Genomic DNA, 20286 nt, shown 5'->3' with positions numbered 1-20286 from the left:
TATTATCATATTTAACTGTAAACATTTTGGATGTCTAATATTTATATTTATTAAGATCTTTAATTTAAAAGTTACAATATTTTTATTAACTAATATTTTAAATATATAATTATTACATATATAATTATTACAAATGTGATATACGTACATAATAAATATATATATATATATTGGGCTAATATAAAATTAATTTTATACCGTTGTAATTTTATTTTATTATATATATATATATATATATACAGTATATATTGGGTCATCTAAAAAATATCCGCGGTACTTTGTCACTAGATATATGACCATCAACACACATCTAGTGACAAAAAACCGCGGATACTTAACCATCAACACATCTAGTGACAAAAAACCGCGGATACTTTGTCACTAGATATACGACCATCAACACCATCTAGTGACAAAAAATTGCGGATATTTTTTAGATGACCCAATATATATTGAATAATTTCTCTCTTTGCATTTTTTCTCTGACATCAGCTTCAGTTGGAATCCTGCAAAGTTACTAAGTCTGTTAAGTTAATCGGAGCTTGATGAAAGTGGCTTTAAAAACAAAAATATTGTAGAATACATAGAAAATAATTTATATTTTTACAGCATAGAATGTGTTTTTAAAAAGTAGAGAATTTGCTTTTAAGAGAATTTGTGTAATTGAAGTAAAAAATATTTATTCTAGCCTCGATTATATTGTATGTTGTGCATAACCGCGGCGCATAGACGTGTCCAATCTTGTTGTGTCGCTGCGTCTCGTCGCTATGACAGATTTCTTAATCTCAATACTCATCAACTTTACCGTTCAATATCTTGATTTGACCGACCTATGTTTTTTCTTTCGTTTCGAGCAAAAATGTGTCGAATGAGCTTAATTTCATCAAAATTGGAGGTGCAGTCTGTATTCTAAATAATTAACTTTTTTTCTAATAATTAACTTTTTTTCTTACAGCTTCTTTCATTTAATTTCATCAAAATTGGAGGTGCAGTCTGTATTCTAAATAATTAACTTTTTTTCTTACAGCTTCTTTCATTTCATGTAAAAACGCGTCGAATGAATCCGATTTCAAATCGTAGGTGAGGACCGTATTTTACATACCAAACTTTTTTTTAAATAATAATTATATTAATAAGCATATTGTCATAGAAGCAAAATATAAAATGGGAATCTGTAAATAATTAAATTGAAACTAATTAGATTTATAAAATCTATGATTAGACTACTAGCTATGTCACATATTTTCAAAATTAATATTTTTTTATTGCAAAAAAAAAAATGAAAAAAATACAAGAGATCCACCTTGACAACTGTCATCCAGCGTTATCTGAAATAGGTTTTTGCACAAAGAAGTTAACATAAATACATACCACATAAATTTAATCTAAATCAAGTGACACAAATTATATATTATTAGGTGTTGGAATTAATTCGTAGCGTTTTTAATGAAAGAATGTTATTTATTTCACATGAGCATTAAAAAATACATTAATGAAAGTACTTCCCATCACTTGTAAAACGCTACGAATTAATTCCAACACCTAATATATGAAAAAGTCATGTATCACGTGAGCGCTCGATATATTAGATAAATTAAACACACTTAGTTCCTAAATGTAAATCTAAATTATTGTCTAGAAGGTGTCATTTATTGATATTTTTATTGTTAAACAAAATTTGTACAAAATAAATGTTCATAACGTAACAATTATCTTAACTACATAAAATACAACTGTTTATTCTTAGCACATACTTTCTTTAAGAACACTTTTCTACAGTTCTGCGATTTCTCCATGCTCTCATATATGTTCTTGGATGAATAGGTAAAAATCCAGCGAGCCCTAATAAATCTGCAACAGGCGTGGATATTCGTGCTCCTTTGGCAATCCAATATTGTATTCTTTCAAAATTGAAGGACACTAATTTTTCATTATGCATATTTGGAATAGGATCATATACACCAACTTGTTCTATTGGTGGTTTTGTTTCTGCTGCTTTTACCTACAACAAAAATTAATTAATTGATTCTAGCTATAGAATTTTTCTCTTTCTAATTAAGATTTTTATATTTGAGCCAATTCTATAATGAGTTGATAGTTGAATCAGAAGTCCTAAGTCTTAAAAAAGTGTAAAACAATTTTTCACAGCTGCAATGAGTTATTTAGCTCGACTTAGAAAGGAATAAAGTTGAATTGGCCAGTCTTGAGAAAATCGATAGTGATAGGACCTCGGCACAAAGATGGTTGTAACAAGTTGAAACTTTAGTCGTAGTCACAGGTCAACGCACTATGTTTTGATCAATCTGCACTATAACTTATGTTTCATATTTCAGTTAGGGACATCTTTGTGCTTAAGTCTTTAAGACTGATTGCACCAATGTTACTTTGAAGCAAGACTTAAAAAACTCTACTGAAAAAAATTATGTCAAAAGTTTAGATAATTTGAAAAATCACATGATATTAGAAATAATTTTATCCATCATGTGATTTTATAATTTTTAAATTTTAATGAATTGAATAATAAAAATAGAAAAAAAGAAATATGTCATCATGTGAGTTTTCAAATTAGTGATTTTTAAAAATCATATACTGATTTTTGGAACAATCCGTTACATGATTTACATGTTTTAATTACATGAATTTCATCATGCAATTGTATGTGATTTTTTCAATAAGAAAAACTGTTTTAAATCAAAAGAGAGAGACAGAAACCAAGAGAATTTTATGTCTTCCTTAAAGTCAAACGTTGGTGCAATCGGACCTTAGCATACAAGTTAGCTGTTGGCCAATTTGAACAATTCACCGATAAAACTTGTACAACTAAGATTACCAATTCTCTTAAGACTGACCAAATTCGACTTTATTCCTTTCCATTAATCGAGATAAACGACTCCCTGCACAATGAACAACTTGTAGATGCAAAAAAATCATAGTCACCTATTTAGATTAAGACGGGTTAAGATTTAAGATTTCCAACTATCGACTCATTGCAGAATCAATTTTAAAAGAAAATTGTCAACTTACATCAATCACAACAATATGAAAAAACGGTCTATTAGTGCAACCATAACGAGCAAATCTTATTGCTTTAGTGAATGGCGTAATAATACCTGTTCCAGATGAACAGTGTAAAGGTAATCGTGGCATATTTGTGTGTGTTAATATTAAAAAATCACCTTTTTTATACAATTACTTGTTTACATTAGATATCTTTCAAATCAGAAATTGGCTTAGGGCTTCTATTCACCACAGATTACCTAAGAAAATAGATAACAATTCTCATATTTTACTTGGAACAGTGTTTTGAACGCCACCTAGGCGAATATATTGTATTGTACATAAAAGAACTAATATTTGGTTACATGACATTTTCCCGAAAAACTAGACTGAAAAATGTTGGTACTAACAAAAATCCCTAGGCAACACGATTTCAATTTGTACGGATTAGTAACACCGTTGAAATAGAAGAGCTAGTCACACACACTTTCCGTAACAATAAACCGGGGAGCACAGACTCTTGCATAACGCATAACACGTAAAGCCGGTTCTATATTAGTTGCAAACCGATCACAAGTTTGTTGCGACAGCCAATCTGAAGCTTGCATTTCGAAATCAACGCTTCATATTGGCTGCCGCAACAAATTTGCGATTAGCTTGCAATTAATGTAGAATCAGCTTAATGCATAAGAAATTTAACTAATCTGAGTTCTTTATTTCATAGTAAGGAAAGAAATGAAGAACGTTGATTGGTACATTTTTTTATGTATTACGTGTTATGTGTTATGCAAGAGTTTGTTCTCCCTGCTTATCGTAAACGTAACGTAGGTTTTCGACCAATCGTGTTGCTCGATTCGGTCGTCCATAACGTAACTGTAATGCATATCTACAATGGGCAGTAACAGTAGTTGATTAAAGAGTAGGCGTAGAAATTGATCAATCATAGTTGAATGTAAAAAAAAATAATCAACTATGATTGATCGATTTCTACGCCTACTCCTTAGAGCCATTCCTACACAAACTTGCATATCCGCATAAACATATGAATAAAGAAAATCAACCAATCATATTTTACGTTTGTCTTTATGACAGAAATATGATTGGATAATTTTCTTTATGCATATGGTTATGCGGCTATGCAAGTTTGTGTGGAATGGCTCTTAATCCACTACTGCCATTGTAGACCATGCATTAGGATGCGATTACATGGACCACGATACGCGGTACAGTAATTAATAATAACTAACTAGGCAACTAGGAAACCGCGTACCATCGGGTGCTTTCCCTCAAGGCTTTTAGGCGACACACATCGACACAGCGTCGGACGCGATGTTTTCCAACGAAACGCCATGACACGATTAAGGTTTAAATACAATAGGCACAGGCAATAGGGAATAACGAGCCATTTAATCTCTGATATAATCTCTGGGATATAATATCGAACTTACACACCAGAGCTCTGATTGGACAGTTCGTTTAAGCCTTTAGATACAGCAGAAAAGCATAGTCGAACATACTCTGATTATAGTTGTCAATTTTCGGTTGGCGCTTTAGAATATTTCCATTTTACACATAAGGTAAATAAGAAAGAAATAAGAAGTACGTACATAAGTCATCTGGATCATTGTAATGTAAAAAATTGTATCTACGCATAAAATTATTATCCAACAAGAGACACTGAAGTGGCACGATGTGACACGGTAAATCGTTATATTCTTGTTGTTCGACAATGTTAAACAAGAATGAGATGATCGTAGAAAGTACCTACCGCCTATTTCTTTCGCTGATATTACATGGAGCGCGGTTTGCGGCACGGGCTAGTATACACTGCTATGCATTTTTTAATGAAATTAATTGATTTAAACGCAATTATTAAGTAAAGCTGTTAAAAAATAAGAGTATCGATAAAGTGTGCATAAAAATAAGTTAATATATTTTAAAAAATTCATACTATTTTAATGTGAGTTTATCATCCGTGCCGCAAACCGCGCTTCATGTAATATCAGCGAAAGAAATAGGCAATACGTGGTGCGCGGTTTCCTAGTTGCCTAATTAGTTACTATATATATTGGATCATCTAAAAAGTATCCGCGGTTTTTTGTCACTAAATGTGTGTTGATGGTCATATATCTAATGACAAAGTATCCACGGGTTTTTGTCACTAGATGGTGTTGATGGTCAACCCAATTTATATAGGGTTTCAATTTTTTAGATCACCCAATATATTGGGTCATCTAAAAAGTATCCGCGGTTTTTTGTCACTAGATGTGTGTTGATGGTCATATATCTAGTGACAAAGTACCGCGGATACTTTTTAGATGACCCAATATTATACAATACAATATATAGTTAGTTACTATTATTGAGTCATCTAAAAAGTATCCGCGGTACTTTGTCACTAGATATATGACTATCAACACACATCTAGTGACAAAAAACCGCGGATACTTTTTAGATGACCCAATATATTCTTGAGACTTCCGGGTGCTTTCTATATAAAGATTATGCGTTTCGCGGGTTTCTTCCATGTCCAAATCCATTCTTGAAATGCCAACGTTTCGTGAACCTTGCTATTCGGAATAATACAGAATAACGTTGATTGGTTGCTTCTATGACGCATTCTCTATTCCACAGTCGTTTTCCACACCATATGATTTCACTCTAAGGGGCTTCGCACAATAAAAGGAACAGAGAACAGAGAATAAGGAGCGCCGCACAATCATGTATTGAGTTTCTGATAGGTCCTTGTTCCTTTTATTGTGTGGAGCCCCTAAATCTATAAATTTGTGGTATAGACTAAAAGTAAATTTTCACGGACCTAAGTTAGAATTGACGAATATCAAGCGTCCATTTTGATTACATGATTCTTTTTGTTGCTCAAACAGCCGGTTAGAGCAGCTTGTTGAAATTTATTTTTATAGATGAACTTATGGACTTAAACTAATTGCACACAGTAACCGTAAATGTAACACAGGTTTGCAACCAATCGTGTTGCTCGATTCGGTCGTCCGTAACCGTAATTGTAACAATCGAGCAACGCGATTGATCGAAAACCTTACTGTTACTGTTACGGAAAGTGTGTGAATAGCTTAAAGCTAATTACGGCTAGTTACTACGGCTAATTACTAGCTCGCTAGCTCAATTATTAGGGGCTCCACACAATAAAAGGAATAGAGAACAGAGAATAAGAATTTTAACCTTAAATTGTATATTCCACAATACATGATTTCTGATAGGTTGAAATTCTTATTCTTTGTATCTCTTGTTTCTTGTTCCTTTTATTGTGCGGAACCCCTTACTACTTCAACAATGGCTAGTTTCCACTGAAGGTTTAACCGAGAAGGGTTTCGAATCTGTCGACTGTCATAACTCGTAGACCCTAGACTGAAAAATGTTGGTACAAAAATCCCTAAGCAATATATTGGGTCATCTAAAAAGTATCCGCGGTACTTTGTCACTAGACCATCAACACACATCTAGTGACAAAAAACCGAATACTTTTTAGATGACCTAATAATTTTAATTTGTATGGATTAGTAACACTGACCTAGTTTCCATCGAGGATTTAAACTGGATCAGAATGTAAAAACTAACCAACTACAGTCGAGTATTCCTCTATTACAGTCGAACGACAGGGGAATGCTTGACTGTAGTTGGTTGATTTCACAACATATGATTTCTGATAGGTTGAAATTCTTATTCTCTGTTCCTTTTATTGTGAGGAACTCCATATTACATGGAGCGCGATTTACGACACGGACTAATGACAAACTCACATTAGTATGAATTTTTTTAAATATATTAACTTATTTTTATGCACACTTTATCGATACTCATATTTTTTTAACAGATTTACTTAATAATTGCTTTTAAATCAATTAATTCCATTAAAAAGTATACCATAGCAGTATATAATAATGTGAGTTTGTTACGCTAGCCCGTGTCGCAAACCGCGCTTCATGTAATATCAGCGAAAGAAATAGGCGGTATGTAGTACGCGGTTTCCTAGTTACTTAGTTAGTCATTATTAGTTACTGTATCGCATACTGCCTAGCTCACACTGGACGCGATGGGCGATGAACGACGAGCGATATCCAATAAAAGCTGTGCTTTTTCTCACGTAATGACACAAAGCAAAGCTCTTATTGGATATCACTCGTCACTCATAGCTTATCGCGTCCAGTGTGCAGTAGGCATACTGCGTATCGCGTTCTATGCAATCGCACTCTAATGGCTTCTGCACACTGGACGCGGAAACGCTTGTTGCGCGGCAAAATGAGACGCCGTAACCAATGAACACATTAGGAGCTGTAAGCTTATTTTGGCTACCGCATCACATCCAGCGTGGTAGGAGGTATAAAACAATTACGGAATTGCTCCCCAGGTGGGAATCCGAATGCAGCCCATCAGTGGCCCCTGATTGGCTATTTTTCCGCTTTCTGCTTTTCCGTTAAGGTGTGAATGCGCCCTTATTCTTTACTCTAGGGCTAGGGCATTTTGCGATAACAGACAAAAGGTTGTTATGTCCTTTCTCAGATTCCTCAGGTTTCTCTTTGACAATATATAGAAATCTGTGGAAAAAGCGAAGATGCTGATTGCTGAATTGAAAAAGTGCAAGCAATGCGAACAGACTTAATATGAATGTTTAGTGCAATCGATTTTGAATAAACGATAGAAGTGATTTTGATAGGTGTCTCATAAATTAGTGCTTCTTAAATTCTTAAATAAATTTTTTCTGTCGTGCATTCCTTGATTTTGAATTTACAAGAGATAATAGAGAATGAAACCATTATAATTCGCTGGAATATTCAATGATTAAAAGCGATATCCCCGCGAAATATTAAACGAAATTGTTAAAAATCGTACAGTATCGATTGAGTGTCTGATTGGTTAAACCAGTGCTTAACGCAAGTATGGCCGCTTTGCCGTCACCTACGCAGGTACGGAACGTTTTTCACGATTTTACGAGAATATAACGTTTAATATGACTCGCACAATATGACAGCTTCTTTCGTAAAGTTTCGCCATGATTTGTACTAAACTGTCGCAGTATTATGCGTCTTCGTTGCGATATCTTATCTATCTCGGGCGGTCTAGGTCGAAACGTCCTCTTTTCGATGGCGGAGTATTTTATCTGTACCTATTTTGATTGATAAATTTTTACTCGTCAGGAAGGAAGCCTTTGTTGTTTGATTAATGTGCTGTTCCAGAAACGCGCGAATTAGACTTTCTTTTAATTTAACGGTTTGTTTATCTGGTATGAATAAGCTTTGATAATAAGTGTTTTTATATATCAACGCTTATTATATATATTACTTATTTATATTATTCATGTTGACGAATATCTACTTGTTAAACATTATATTGACAGTTTATGACAAACAATTGAATATATGTATTATTTATATTGATCGTTAAAACTTGTGCAGATAAAAATAAAAAGTGCATTTGAGTTTGCTGCTTTTACAGGTGGCTGGATGCCATACTGCAATATATGAAGCTTATTATAATCAGGTATTATATCATTCGTTGGGAGAGGCATATTTGTAGACATACTGATAACTGAAGAGCTTCCAGGAAAGACATTGCAATCATCAGTTGTATGTAATGTTTTAATAAAAAAACCTGCTTTTGTATCGTATCTTGTTTGCTTTATTTCCAATAAAATTTTTAAAAAAGTTGGTTGCAATGTTCTTCTGGGAAGCCTTTCAATTATTGATGTTCAAATATATATATTTATATATCTATCTATCTATCTATCTATATATATATATATATATATATATACACACATACATTTGTTCCTAGATTGATCCAAATGGATATGGACGAATTGAGGCAATGGATGCTGCAAGATTTCTTAAGAAATCCCAGTTGAGTGATGTTATTCTGAGTAAAATATGGGATATGGCTGATCCACAATCGAGAGGTTCTTTAGATAAATCTGGCTTGTTTGTTGCACTCAAATTATGTGCATTGGCACAAACAGGAAAGGATTTGAATATATCTAATCTAAGTCTAGAATTGCCACCACCGAAGATGGTAAATTTACATATAGACACATTTTTGCAATTGGAACAAGCATTACATTGTCTGTCTTCTTTGATATCAGGGAGACATTCCAGTCATTCCACAGAAGACTATGACTAATGCTTTGCCTGTAATAACATCTGTCAATAATGGAGATTGGTCAATTAATCCTACAGAACGAGCGAAATACGATCAGCTTTTTGATAGCTTACAGCCATCTAATGGTTACATATCTGGAAATAAAGTAAAAGGTGTTCTTATGGATAGCAAACTTCCCTTGGATACTCTTGGTAAGATTTGGGACTTGGCAGACATGGACAAGGATGGTATGCTGGATAGACACGAATTTGTAGTTGTAAGTATTAATTGTTTTTTTTTATATATGTTATATTAACTCTTGCATAAATGAATATTAAATAAAAATAAGTCAAGAAAGATTCAACACAAGCAAGTGAAAAGAGGCTGGTCTTAGTGCCTAATAATGTTTTTATAATTTCCAGTTCAAGCACCGATTATTTGTTGTTCTTGAAATAATTCTAGAGTAGAGCTGGAGTAATATCACAAATTAAATTGACAAGGAATTAATATTATTGAGTCTAAAGAGCATTTTTAAAACACTATAAGGAATTTATTGCAAAAAATATCATCCCAACCAAAATTTGAATCTGCATCTCTCTCGTTTTGTTCGGATCTCTTATTTAAGGAGATTCTCGCGTTTGAAGAAATATAAGACAAGTCTGTAGTACAAAAGTTAATAATATTAAAAATATCTAGAAAAAATTTCATTGACTTTTACCGTATCATTTTGAAGATATTTAATTCTAAATTTATAGAATTTTATATTACAGATTGAAAATATAACCTTATTCTGTAGCTATTCTCTTTTAAATTGAGACACTCGCATATAAGACAACAATTTAAAAACCGTTATAACTATAAAGTAAACACTTAAGTTTGTTCTCGTGAAGTTTCATTTAAACTAACCATACGATTTATAAAATATTTATATTCTTCAATGAAAAAAAACTAGAATATGTGTCAAATGCATATTCATCTAATGAGCATCTCATAACTTTTATTTTGTCTTTTTGAAAATGTTTAGTAACATTAACAACAATTATGTTTAATGGCATAAGATATTGTTAGTAATCTATTATTTTAATTGTTTTACATAGTATTATGAATAAACTGTCTATTGACTAGGAAGTAGCGCGAGAACCTCCTTAAATTCTATTAAAGCATATTATTTAATTTGATTATGTACTCTAACTTTAGTCTAGAATTGTGTTTTAGAATCGGCAAGTATATAATTGGAGGATAGTATTTTTAAACTGAAAATTGTAAAAATCTTCAAGAAAGTAAGACACTAAGATTCATTTTGACTGAATGTAGTCCTCTTCACTCATCCGTTTTGTATAATTTATGGATACTATGAGAGCAAATCAATAAATTTTTAGAAAAATATAGTAAAACACATTTTTTTTTACCGATTTTTATTTCTCAACATAATCTCCTTTCAGCTCGATACACTTGATCCAACTTTTTCAAGCTGTCCGAATAATATGATTTGTCCAACCCTTCAAAATAAGCCTCTGAGCGATGAGCTGCTCTTTGTGAATCTCTTTCTTCTGAACCATTTCTTCAGATTTGGAAACAGGAAATAATCGCAGAGGGTTAAATCTGGCGAATATGCTAGATGGGGAAGTAATTTGTAGCGGAATTCGTTGAATTTGACCATCGGTGCAGGGCACGTGTAAACCTGTGTATTGTCTTGAAAGAGCACTTTCTTCTTCACCAAATGGGGATGTTTTTTCTTTAAAATGTTATTGAAACGGTCCAATAAGGCTGCGTAGTAATCGTCATTGATCATTTGCTTCGACGGAAGGTAATCGATATGAATTATATCGCGTGCATCCCAAAAAACTGTGGCCATTACCTTTCCGATCGACTTCACGCTCTTCGCCTTCTTCGGAGCTAGTTCACTCGGTGAAGTCCATTGTTTTGATTGTTCCTTCGTCTCGGGTATGAAATAATGGATTCATGTTTCATCCACAGTAATGAATCGACGCAGAAATTCATCTGGATTACGTTGAAACATCTTCAAACATTGTTTTGAAATCATCACACGGTCGCGCTTGTGGTCCATAGTGAGCAAAGCGGCGAGTGCAAAGTTATTGATAAGACAATAGCTTTTTCATACCCAATTGTTTGTGCAAAATTGAAATCACTGTGCCATGTGATATGCCTGTGGCCTCAACAAGCTCGCGCACTTTCATTCGTTGATTAGTCAAAACAATATTCTGGACTTTATCGATGATTTCTGGCTTGGTAGCAACCTCAATTGGAAGTCCCGAACGCAATGCATCACATGTGGATGTATGACCACATTTAAATTCATTCACCCAATTGTATACAGTCGCAAACGCTGGTACAGATGTGCTATGAACATTATCCAACTCGGCTTTGATTTCTTTTGGCGTTAAACCTTTCATATGAAGATGTTTGAAATTTGTTTTTTTTCATTTTGCAAAAAATACAAAGATTGTTCGCTTTAATCGTCTACAGAAATGAAACCACGCGATGAATTCCGTTCAAAATTTGACAGTAATCAGCTGAAAGATGCTTGTCAAAAAGTAATGTGACATGACACTGCGAGTGCCCTCTGACAGATTTTCTAAGAACTTATTGACTTGCCCTCGTATATTGATTGAAGAAACAATTTTTGATAACAATATAATGTTAAGTTAAGAGATTATCTTGAATGATATTAAACATTATTTATGTTCTATGTATTTTAACAATATTTGTATCACAAATTATATTTTCTTTTTTTTTTCTGCCTAACTGTATTATTATGCAGGCTATGCATCTTGTATATAAAGCATTGGAAAAATATGCGATACCAAGTGTACTTCCACCAGAATTAATGCCGCCTAATAAAAGGAAAGACATTATTATCTCTAAGACTAAGTCTCCTACACTGATAGGCATGGCAGTTACTGCACCACCGTCATCGCAATCACAAGCACCACCCTTATCAAATACGACGACCGTTAAGAGCTTGACTGGATTAGATGCTGTAAAAGTATTTATCTTTTAAACTCTGTAATTTAAGAATTTATTGTATTTCCGCATCCAAAATTGCTAATGTTCTTGTACTGTATATTCTTAGACAAGCGCGCAACATTGGGTAGTTTCGGCTGAAGATCAAATAGCTGCGGAAAAGTTATTTTTACAAGCTGACATGGACAGAGATGGATTTGTCTCTGGTTTAGAAATCAAGGATGTCTTCCTACAAAGTGGACTTCCACATTCTGTATTAGCCCATATATGGTAACACAATATTTTATTGTGAACAATTTATCAAAAATTAATTATCATGGTTTTAACGAAAATATTTTATGAATTAGGAGTTTATGCGATATTTGTCAAAGTGGAAAATTAAATAAAGAACAATTTGCCATAGCCATGTGGCTTATCAAGCAGAAACTCAACGGTATAGATCCTCCGACAAGTTTAACTCCTGAAATGATACCGCCTTCTATACGGAAAGTTGGGGAAACTATTGTGGTAATTATTAAAATTCTTTTCTGACGTACTTATAACATGCTATATTTAAAGTAGAACTCAGAAAAGGAATCGGGTAACGTAAAATTTGAATATCCGCTCCCAGATCCATTATCCGTGCATACGGCTCTGGACCAGTTATGTGGATACCCACAATAGAACTGTGTATAATGCAAGTACCCGCAAAACTACAATACGCGATACTAGCGGAATCGTGGGCGATATGGATACCCATTTCGATACGGATATCCGCTATATGCTACAGATATCTGCGTGTAATTTTATTTATTTTAAAGGCGTTTTAGGGTAGAATTGTTAAAAGGTAGAATTGTTTATACTATTGTAATTTTGTTTATATTAATTTGTTTATAGTTAAACAGTTTGAATTAAGGATGTATTGATCGTACAGTTTCTGCAAAACAAATTAAATTTAGAAATGTATTTAATATCTATAATGTGAAACAATTTACTCCAGAATATTTTAATTATAAACGGAATGAGAATCACTACAAATGATTGTAAAACCCATAAAACCCGTAAAACACATACCTTTAAAATTGACAAAATTACACGCAGATATTTGTAGGATACTCGCATCGAAACAGGTATTCGTATCGCCCACGATTCCTCGAATATCCGTATTGTATACGGTTCCACAAGTACTCACATTGTACAATATTCTGCAGGTACCCGAATTCCTGCGGAATCGATCCAGATCCGTATTACAGATAACGTAGTAGGCAAGCGAATATTCGAGTACTTCGAGCTCTAATTTAAAGCTTATTTGAGGTTCACCACTTTCCTTTTCTTCTTCATACACAACATAAACACATCATTTTACAAATTGTCAATGAACAATTTAATCTATACATTAGTATATTTATAAAATAGCGTTTATAGTATTTATTAATGCATCGTATATCGCATTCGTTGCTTGAATGCTTTCCAAAATATTATGAAAAAGACGCTAATTATGACGATAGCGCCCATTAAAATAACATGATGGTTCAACTTGAATTCTATTTCTCCAATTACATTTAGCTTAATTATTCCAGCAATTTCATTATTTTGCCAACAACTATAATTAAACAAATTTTAATGAAACAAATTTTTAGATTATTATTATGTGTTCTCGTTCGTTAATTTTATTTACCTGTATATATTAGCATCCTCAAACTTCAAAGATTCAAATAGTATTTGCATCTGAGGATTAATATGAATTCTTCCATTTGATTGGGATTTAATGTGAGACGGAATAATTATTTTATCATTGATCCGCCAAACAATCGGAACATCCGTATTCAAATTTCTAAAGTGAGAGAAGATTTTTAAATCATGATTTGATATTTGTCATTATTAGTGAAGTGATTAGAATTTATGTTTTAAATTTTACCCTGGACAAACAAGTTCGATTTTTTTATTATGTTTTTCATAAATAACATTACGTGCAATTGATGGTAATAGTTTAGGCATTTCTTGAATCATAGAAAATATACCTGCACTATTGTTTGCACTTTCCAGAATATTACCCATTTTATCGCGCACCTCAAATATGACATCCTTTCGACATTTTTTCTGTTGCAAGAGCATTTGTTTCGATTTTCATTAAAATTTCTACTTTATTGCAATAATAATTACGAAGTGCACCAAAGAAAATAGATATTTTCTTTACATTGTATAAAAATAGTTTCTTTGCATATTAATGTTATTTTCAATTAGATTATTGTTACCTAGTGCCGTTAAGCTAAGTTTAGTTTAATAACATTAGGTAATAACAATTTAATTGAATATAATCTTGTTAATTTAAATAAAAATGAATAACATTTTGTAAAAAAATTAATCGACATAGATCGTAGAAAGAAGAAAAGATTCATTATTTTTTCCTTTAATATTATGTGATTGTAATGAAAAATCTTAAGTATTGTTTAATATGCATACCTTGCAATATTGTCTCATAATTTCAATTTTTTTATTTTTGATAATGGGAATTAGTCGCACTTGTTCTGGAAGAAATTTCGATTTACACGGTAATTTGTTCTTAAATAGCATTAACGCCATTTTTAATTGAACTTCCAAAGTTGTATTTATCACTTCTATTTGGATTATGTCGTTTTGCGTTTGATTCCGTTCTTTAAGTAACTTAAAATTTAGTAAAAATCTTGGCGAGAAAGAATTAAAAAATATCTTGTTTTTATTTACCTTTCTTTATATCTTGTTTCACATGTTGTAGTTTATTCATTATCGATGCACCTTTGTTAATAAAAGATTTGTGATCTGACATTTCTAAAAGAGAAACGGTGCAATAACCGTATCGCAGTTTTATCCCAACTGCATCGCATGTGGAGCAAGAACTCCACGTTGTCCAAGTGGTATAAACCTTCAACTTGTATTCCGACACATTTTTCATCAATGTTGTTTGCAATATATAAGACGCTCTATCCGGATATACATTAACTGGTTCCATATTGCTATCGACATGTAAATAATAAATTGATCCTACAGTATGTCCTACTTCACACCAATAAGCTCCAGCTTGCTCTAACTAAAAATCATTAATTATTATTAATTTAACAATATTATTAATTAAACAATATAATAAAAGGCATGTAAAAGTTTAAATTACCAGTTTTGAGAACAATGAAAGAGTATATTGCATAATGAATATTATTATAATCTATAATCAATTAAAATTCTTACATGTTTCGGCCTTTCAATGACTTTATAATTATTACATTTCTCATTAATATTGAAAAAATTTAATTTTTTAATAATATGTGTATAATTTATGTATAAAAAAAATATTTCTCCAAGTTATCTTTTGCAGTTATGTATCATATACGCCATACTTCCTAAATTTACACCTTAACATTATACATGATGATATATCGATTATCTGGTGAATTGACAATGCCTTTCCCATTGTGTAGCGTATTTTTAACTTTACTGCTTTTACTGTTGCTGCTATTAAAGTACCATTCTATTAGAGAAGTCGTATACATTTCCAGTGGCGAGATGCAGATTTGACATTCTAAACTGTGAATCAATTTATTAAAGTTTTATTGTAATTGTTCATGGCAAATTTTTGTGCTAATTTTCTTAATCGTACGTTACGGATGTTCCCTCGAGCGCTATGAGCGCACTCGGATAAATAATTCTGTCTTGCTTTATATCTGCGTATATTTCTTTCAGACACTTGTAATAATCTAGCCATTGTTGTTTGTGTAGCTGTCTTAAGGTCTTGTTAGTTTTCGGATATTCATATTCATTGATATTTAAAAGAACTTCATCACCTTGTTATTATAATAACAAATACTTATATATAATTACGCACGCGCGCACGCACGCACGCACGCACGCACGCACACACACACACACACACACACACACACACACACACACACACACACACACACACACACACACACACATACACACATGCGCGCGCGCGCATTATAGATAGATAGATTGACATCTGTATATCTAATTATTCACAAGTAATTAAAACATTTACCTACCATACTTGCCATTAAACACTTTATGAATTTTTTTTAGTAATTCTTTGTAATGCTTAGTTAATAAATTTGCTTGTAGTAATGCTAAAGATACATTATTGAAATAATAGATTAAAATTAACATTATACATGTTTTCATCATTATCATTGTGTATAGCGTCGTGAAGTATCGCAATATAATGAAATGAAATGCCAGTATAATGTCCTGTCATTTTTTTTATATGCTAATATAATAGCTGCGTTCAACAGAATGTTTATGAAACACTTACTATGAAACTCTACGCGAACGAAAATGAAATCTAAAAATTAAGACATAGAACAATTAAATACTATAGCTCTTGCTAAATAGCAATCTTGGAAAAATCAAACACAAAAAATGCGAGCAATATATACAAGAATTAACAAAACTCAAACTTTGTGACAGCAATTTTATATGTTTATATAGTATGTATACACACACACCACCCCGTCCCCCCCCCACACACACACACACATACACACACACACAGAGCCACGCTTTTTTTAAAAGTCTCAAGCAACAATTTAAGCCCAAAACGAATCCCGAAGGCCCTTCTGAATTTTGGACAGATGAGAGGATAACTTTTAACAAAGAATGCCCCATACAGAGTGTCTGGAAATAATCGCCAAATATTTCATGAGCAGGTAGAGAGGAATAAACTGAGTCAAAAAGTCCTCTATTTTGCAATAGTTAACAAGATATTAATTACTATTAATTTTTTATCAACTTTTTAGACTGCATTTTCTTTTTTTTACCATGAGAAAATACGGTATTAAAAAATTCTGAAAAAATTTTCAGAACTTTATGAGAAGAAAATAAATGATTTTTGTCTTTTGCAGTTTTTCTGTAAAATTGATAGTATTTGAGTAAAAAATTATTCAAGATCAATATTTGGCAATTTTTAGTAATTAATATCTTGTGCATAATGCATCATTTATTCTTGTTTACATTCGGAACAACAAGGATAAATGATGCATCATGCGCATCATGAAATAGAATGCACCCCAAAATTCACTATATTGTATGAATTCATCTACACTAGAATTATGTAACATTTTATTCTTTATATAAAAATTGTAATTTGAATTGTATCATTAATTAAGATTTTTAATTAGCGAAAATTCTGATAATTTTTTATATAATTCTTCAGAATTTATAAATTTTAGAATTCCGTATAGTTTCACAACTTTTTAGAAAATTTTTCAAATTTTTTTATACGAAATGGAACATTTTTCAACATTTCTTTGAGAATATCTATATGTTTTCTAGAATTCTTTGTATATATGAATTCTAAAATATATATATTTTAAGATTTTTATTAATGATTTATTTTATAATTTCTAAAGAAAACCTACAAAAATTTGCAAAAATTTAAGATATTTTTCAAAAATCTTCACAAATTTAAAATATGAAAAATTCTTAAAAATATATGTGATATGAAAATTTTTTTTAGATATAAAGTATAATTTGTATTCTCTTTCCTTTTCAATATACATAATACAATGAAAAATGAATTTTAAATTGAAATAAAAATACTGTTTCTTTGTATAATAGGAAATATCATAACAATGATCAGATATTAACATTTTGAATATGCTTCTATTACAGGAAAACAATAACATATCAGGCTATTCGAATCCAGAGTTGGATATGATAAGTAAAGACATAGCGGAACTTGTACGTGAAAGACAAAGTATGGAACAGGATATTGCGCAAAAGGAAGCCGATATTAAGATAAAAAATGGAGAAATCAAAAGTCTTCAAAGCGAATTGGATACGCTTGCGGCAACATTGAAGCAACTTGGAAATCAGAAGGGTGAGGCACAGAAGAGATTGAACGACTTAAAAGCCCAGGTAAATGGAAATTCGATAATATACCGGCTTGCTTATTGAATGTACGCGCCACTGCTTTTTAGGCACAACTATATGCGGTACACATATTAGGTGTTGGAATTAATTCGTAGCGTTTTACAAGTGATGGGAAGTACTTTCATTAATGTATTTTTTAATGCTCATGTGAAATAAATAACATTCTTTCATTAAAAAACGCTACGAATTAATTCCAACACCTAATATATAGTTGTCGTTTATACATTGACCTTGTAAAATAAAGCTAATATTTTAAATGATATTTAATAAACGTAATAAAGTAATAATAAATATATGCCATATTGCGTATTTTGAGTTTACGGATACTTTTCGTTATATATGAATAATACATAGAAAGCAGATACAATAATAATAAAAAATAAATAGTGATTATATTTATCGTAATCCATTCTTTTACTATATTTTTAGTCACTATATTTTATTCATATATTATTTTGTGAATCTGAAATGTTATTATTATTCATTTGATACATAAATAAAATTTGTTTTATACATAAATAAGAATTAGTTGTAGTATTTACTGACGTTTATCTTAACACATTATTAATTATTAAAAATTAATTACGAAAAAGAGGGAATGAGAGAAAAGATAGAAATGGAAAAAGATATGATTTATTATTCATCTAGTTATGTTTTTTATGTTTTTCTTTATGATTTTGTTTTATTATGTTTGGCTTATAGAAGACTGAAGTAGATAGAGATTTGAATGAGGTCGAAGAGAAGATTCAAAAGGAACAGAAGAAGGTATATGATGACAATATTGCTTAAAGTGGATCTTTATCTTTATACAATGAAAATCGATACATAATGTCTGTCGCGATAGGAAATAAATTTATTCTTTTTTTTTTTACGGAATATTTTGTTATTTTTCTATGGTGTATGTATGTACATGCATGTGTAAGTATGTACTTACATATTAGAATGGCGAATTTTTAAATTGAGGCAAAGAAAAATATTTCAGACAAAATGTATTGTCTGAAGGGAACGAATAAAATCAATGCTCGAAAAATTTTTTGCCTGAGTCATTATCATTTTTTAGATGGAGTTATATGATTTTTTTTTACATAATACGATACTTCTAGTTATTTTGCAAATAAAAATATTAAAGAGTTATTAAAAAATTAATAATTTATAAGATATTTTATATTTTATGTCAAAATACGCCAGAATAAATTATAAAATATTATATTATAGAATAGACTATTTATTTTTCGATAATTCTAATATTTTTATATAGAATAAGCAGATATACAAAAATGATATATCTATTTAAAAAATTGCAATAATTTTTATGTAATCTTGAAGAATCGATTTTTTTCAAAAATTTATTTTATTATTGATTTTTTTCAAAAATTTATTTTACTATTATTTATCTCTCTTCAAACGATACAATTTTTATCTGAAATATTTTTGTATTTGTTGCCGAGTTTAGTTTTCGAGATATTTGGCTTAACTGTTTAAAATAGGACACACTATATACGTTCGCGTACGTGCGTACGTGTGTGTACAATATTGTTAATATTATCTCTAAGATAGATAAATATATATCTTCCAAAAATATGTATTTTTATATTGACGTAAACAAAACTTACAAAATATCTATTATATAATATATGCAATTCAAATTCTACAATTGTTCAAAACGTACACAATAACACATTATTGATGCTTTGCTGGCATGCATAATTTGTTACATTCTTTTTTGTGATATATACTGAAAAAAATACATTTTCTGAATCTGAGTAATTTGTTTCTTGAATAGTTCCACTATGTAAACTTTTCTTTACTGCAAGTAAACATTTATTAAATGTAAATATGTATTACTTGTAAATATATATTACTTGTTACAAGTAGCTTGGATTTATTACTTGGAACTATTCAAGAAATGAATTATTTAGATTTAGAAAACTTTTTTTATTGATACAAAATAATTATAACATAGCACAATTAAATATAATATTAAATTAACAAAATCAAATCTAGGGATGTGCGATTTTCAAAATTGCGATCTTCTTTAAAAATCGATTTCATAAATCGATAAATATGATATATTGCATTGCGGTTTTTATAGTATATTACAAGATCGAAACACAGACCTTTGCACAACGCATAGTGTATAAAACATAAGAAAATTAATAAAAGTTTTTTATTTCTTGAAAAGGAAGGAACCAAGGATTTTGATTGGTTCATTTTCTTATGCATTATGCATTATGCACTCTGTGCTTTATACACTGCTCCCGCCAATACATTTATTCAACTGTCCATTTTTGT

At 31.1% G+C, this 20286-nt stretch overlaps 3 protein-coding genes and 1 long non-coding RNA gene across 10 annotated transcripts in view; 2 read left to right on the top strand and 2 right to left on the bottom strand.

Annotated features, from left to right (window-relative positions):
- The first annotated feature begins 293 nt into the window (after window positions 1-293).
- On the top strand, window positions 294-1709 carry LOC147907981 (uncharacterized). 2 transcript variants are annotated; one of them, XR_015546694.1, is made up of 2 exons: window positions 294-895; window positions 1028-1709. It is a non-coding gene; the product is annotated as an uncharacterized LOC147907981 (long non-coding RNA). The 2 variants fall into 2 exon arrangements; XR_015546695.1 differs by having other exon boundaries at window positions 294-986.
- On the bottom strand, window positions 1644-3288 carry mRpS16 (mitochondrial ribosomal protein S16). Its single transcript, XM_011051010.2, is given in 3 exon segments — window positions 1644-1774; window positions 1776-2002; window positions 3025-3288. Coding segments are annotated over 3 exon segments (381 nt in total). The 5' UTR covers window positions 3148-3288; the 3' UTR covers window positions 1644-1743.
- Window positions 3289-7518: 4230 nt separating this feature from the next.
- The window catches only part of Eps-15 (Epidermal growth factor receptor pathway substrate 15), a 34924-nt gene continuing 22156 nt past the window's right edge, over window positions 7519-20286 (top strand). The window contains exons 1-9 of one of the 5 annotated variants that reach the window (XM_011051018.2): window positions 7519-7937; window positions 8467-8511; window positions 8806-9039; window positions 9110-9382; window positions 11888-12112; window positions 12200-12360; window positions 12438-12597; window positions 17734-17979; window positions 18697-18759. In XM_011051018.2, the coding sequence (XP_011049320.2) occupies window positions 7911-7937; window positions 8467-8511; window positions 8806-9039; window positions 9110-9382; window positions 11888-12112; window positions 12200-12360; window positions 12438-12597; window positions 17734-17979; window positions 18697-18759 (1434 nt within the window). In that variant the 5' untranslated portion in view covers window positions 7519-7910. Of the gene's footprint in view, window positions 7938-7961; window positions 8255-8466; window positions 8512-8805; window positions 9040-9109; window positions 9383-11887; window positions 12113-12199; window positions 12361-12437; window positions 12598-17733; window positions 17980-18696; window positions 18760-20286 lie in introns of those variants that run through there. The other 4 variants (XM_087411350.1, XM_087411353.1, XM_087411352.1 and 1 more) reach the window with 4 other exon arrangements.
- On the bottom strand, window positions 12611-17710 carry LOC105143038 (uncharacterized). 2 transcript variants are annotated; one of them, XM_087411368.1, is made up of 8 exons: window positions 16110-17710; window positions 15701-15884; window positions 15456-15627; window positions 14794-15136; window positions 14533-14723; window positions 13988-14169; window positions 13748-13903; window positions 12611-13672 (listed from the first exon to the last, which is right to left on the bottom strand). In XM_087411368.1, the coding sequence occupies exons 1-8, from the start codon at window positions 16252-16254 to the stop codon at window positions 13501-13503; spliced, it is 1545 nt and encodes a 514-aa protein (XP_087267494.1). In that variant the 5' UTR covers window positions 16255-17710; the 3' UTR covers window positions 12611-13500. The 2 variants fall into 2 exon arrangements, with proteins under 2 accessions (XP_087267494.1, XP_011049313.1); XM_011051011.2 differs by having other exon boundaries at window positions 14533-14597; window positions 16110-17706.

The sequence above is a fragment of the Acromyrmex echinatior genome, chromosome 11 (assembly GCF_024713525.1).
Source record: "Acromyrmex echinatior isolate Ae372 chromosome 11, ASM2471352v2, whole genome shotgun sequence".
Lineage (NCBI taxonomy): Eukaryota > Metazoa > Arthropoda > Insecta > Hymenoptera > Formicidae > Acromyrmex > Acromyrmex echinatior.
The sequence above is the reverse complement of the archived record's forward strand: the minus strand, read 5'-3'. Positions and strand labels throughout refer to the sequence as shown.

Coding starts and splice junctions, on each gene's coding strand:
- LOC105143038 (XM_087411368.1), bottom strand. CDS start 16,254: ATGATAATGATGAAAACATGTATAATGTTAATTTTAATCTATTATTTC. Junction 15,885..16,109: donor AGTGTTTAATGGCAAGTATG/GTAGGTAAATGT, acceptor TATAATAACAAG/GTGATGAAGTTCTTTTAAAT. Junction 15,137..15,455: donor TCATCATGTATAATGTTAAG/GTGTAAATTTAG, acceptor AATGATTTTTAG/TTAGAGCAAGCTGGAGCTTA.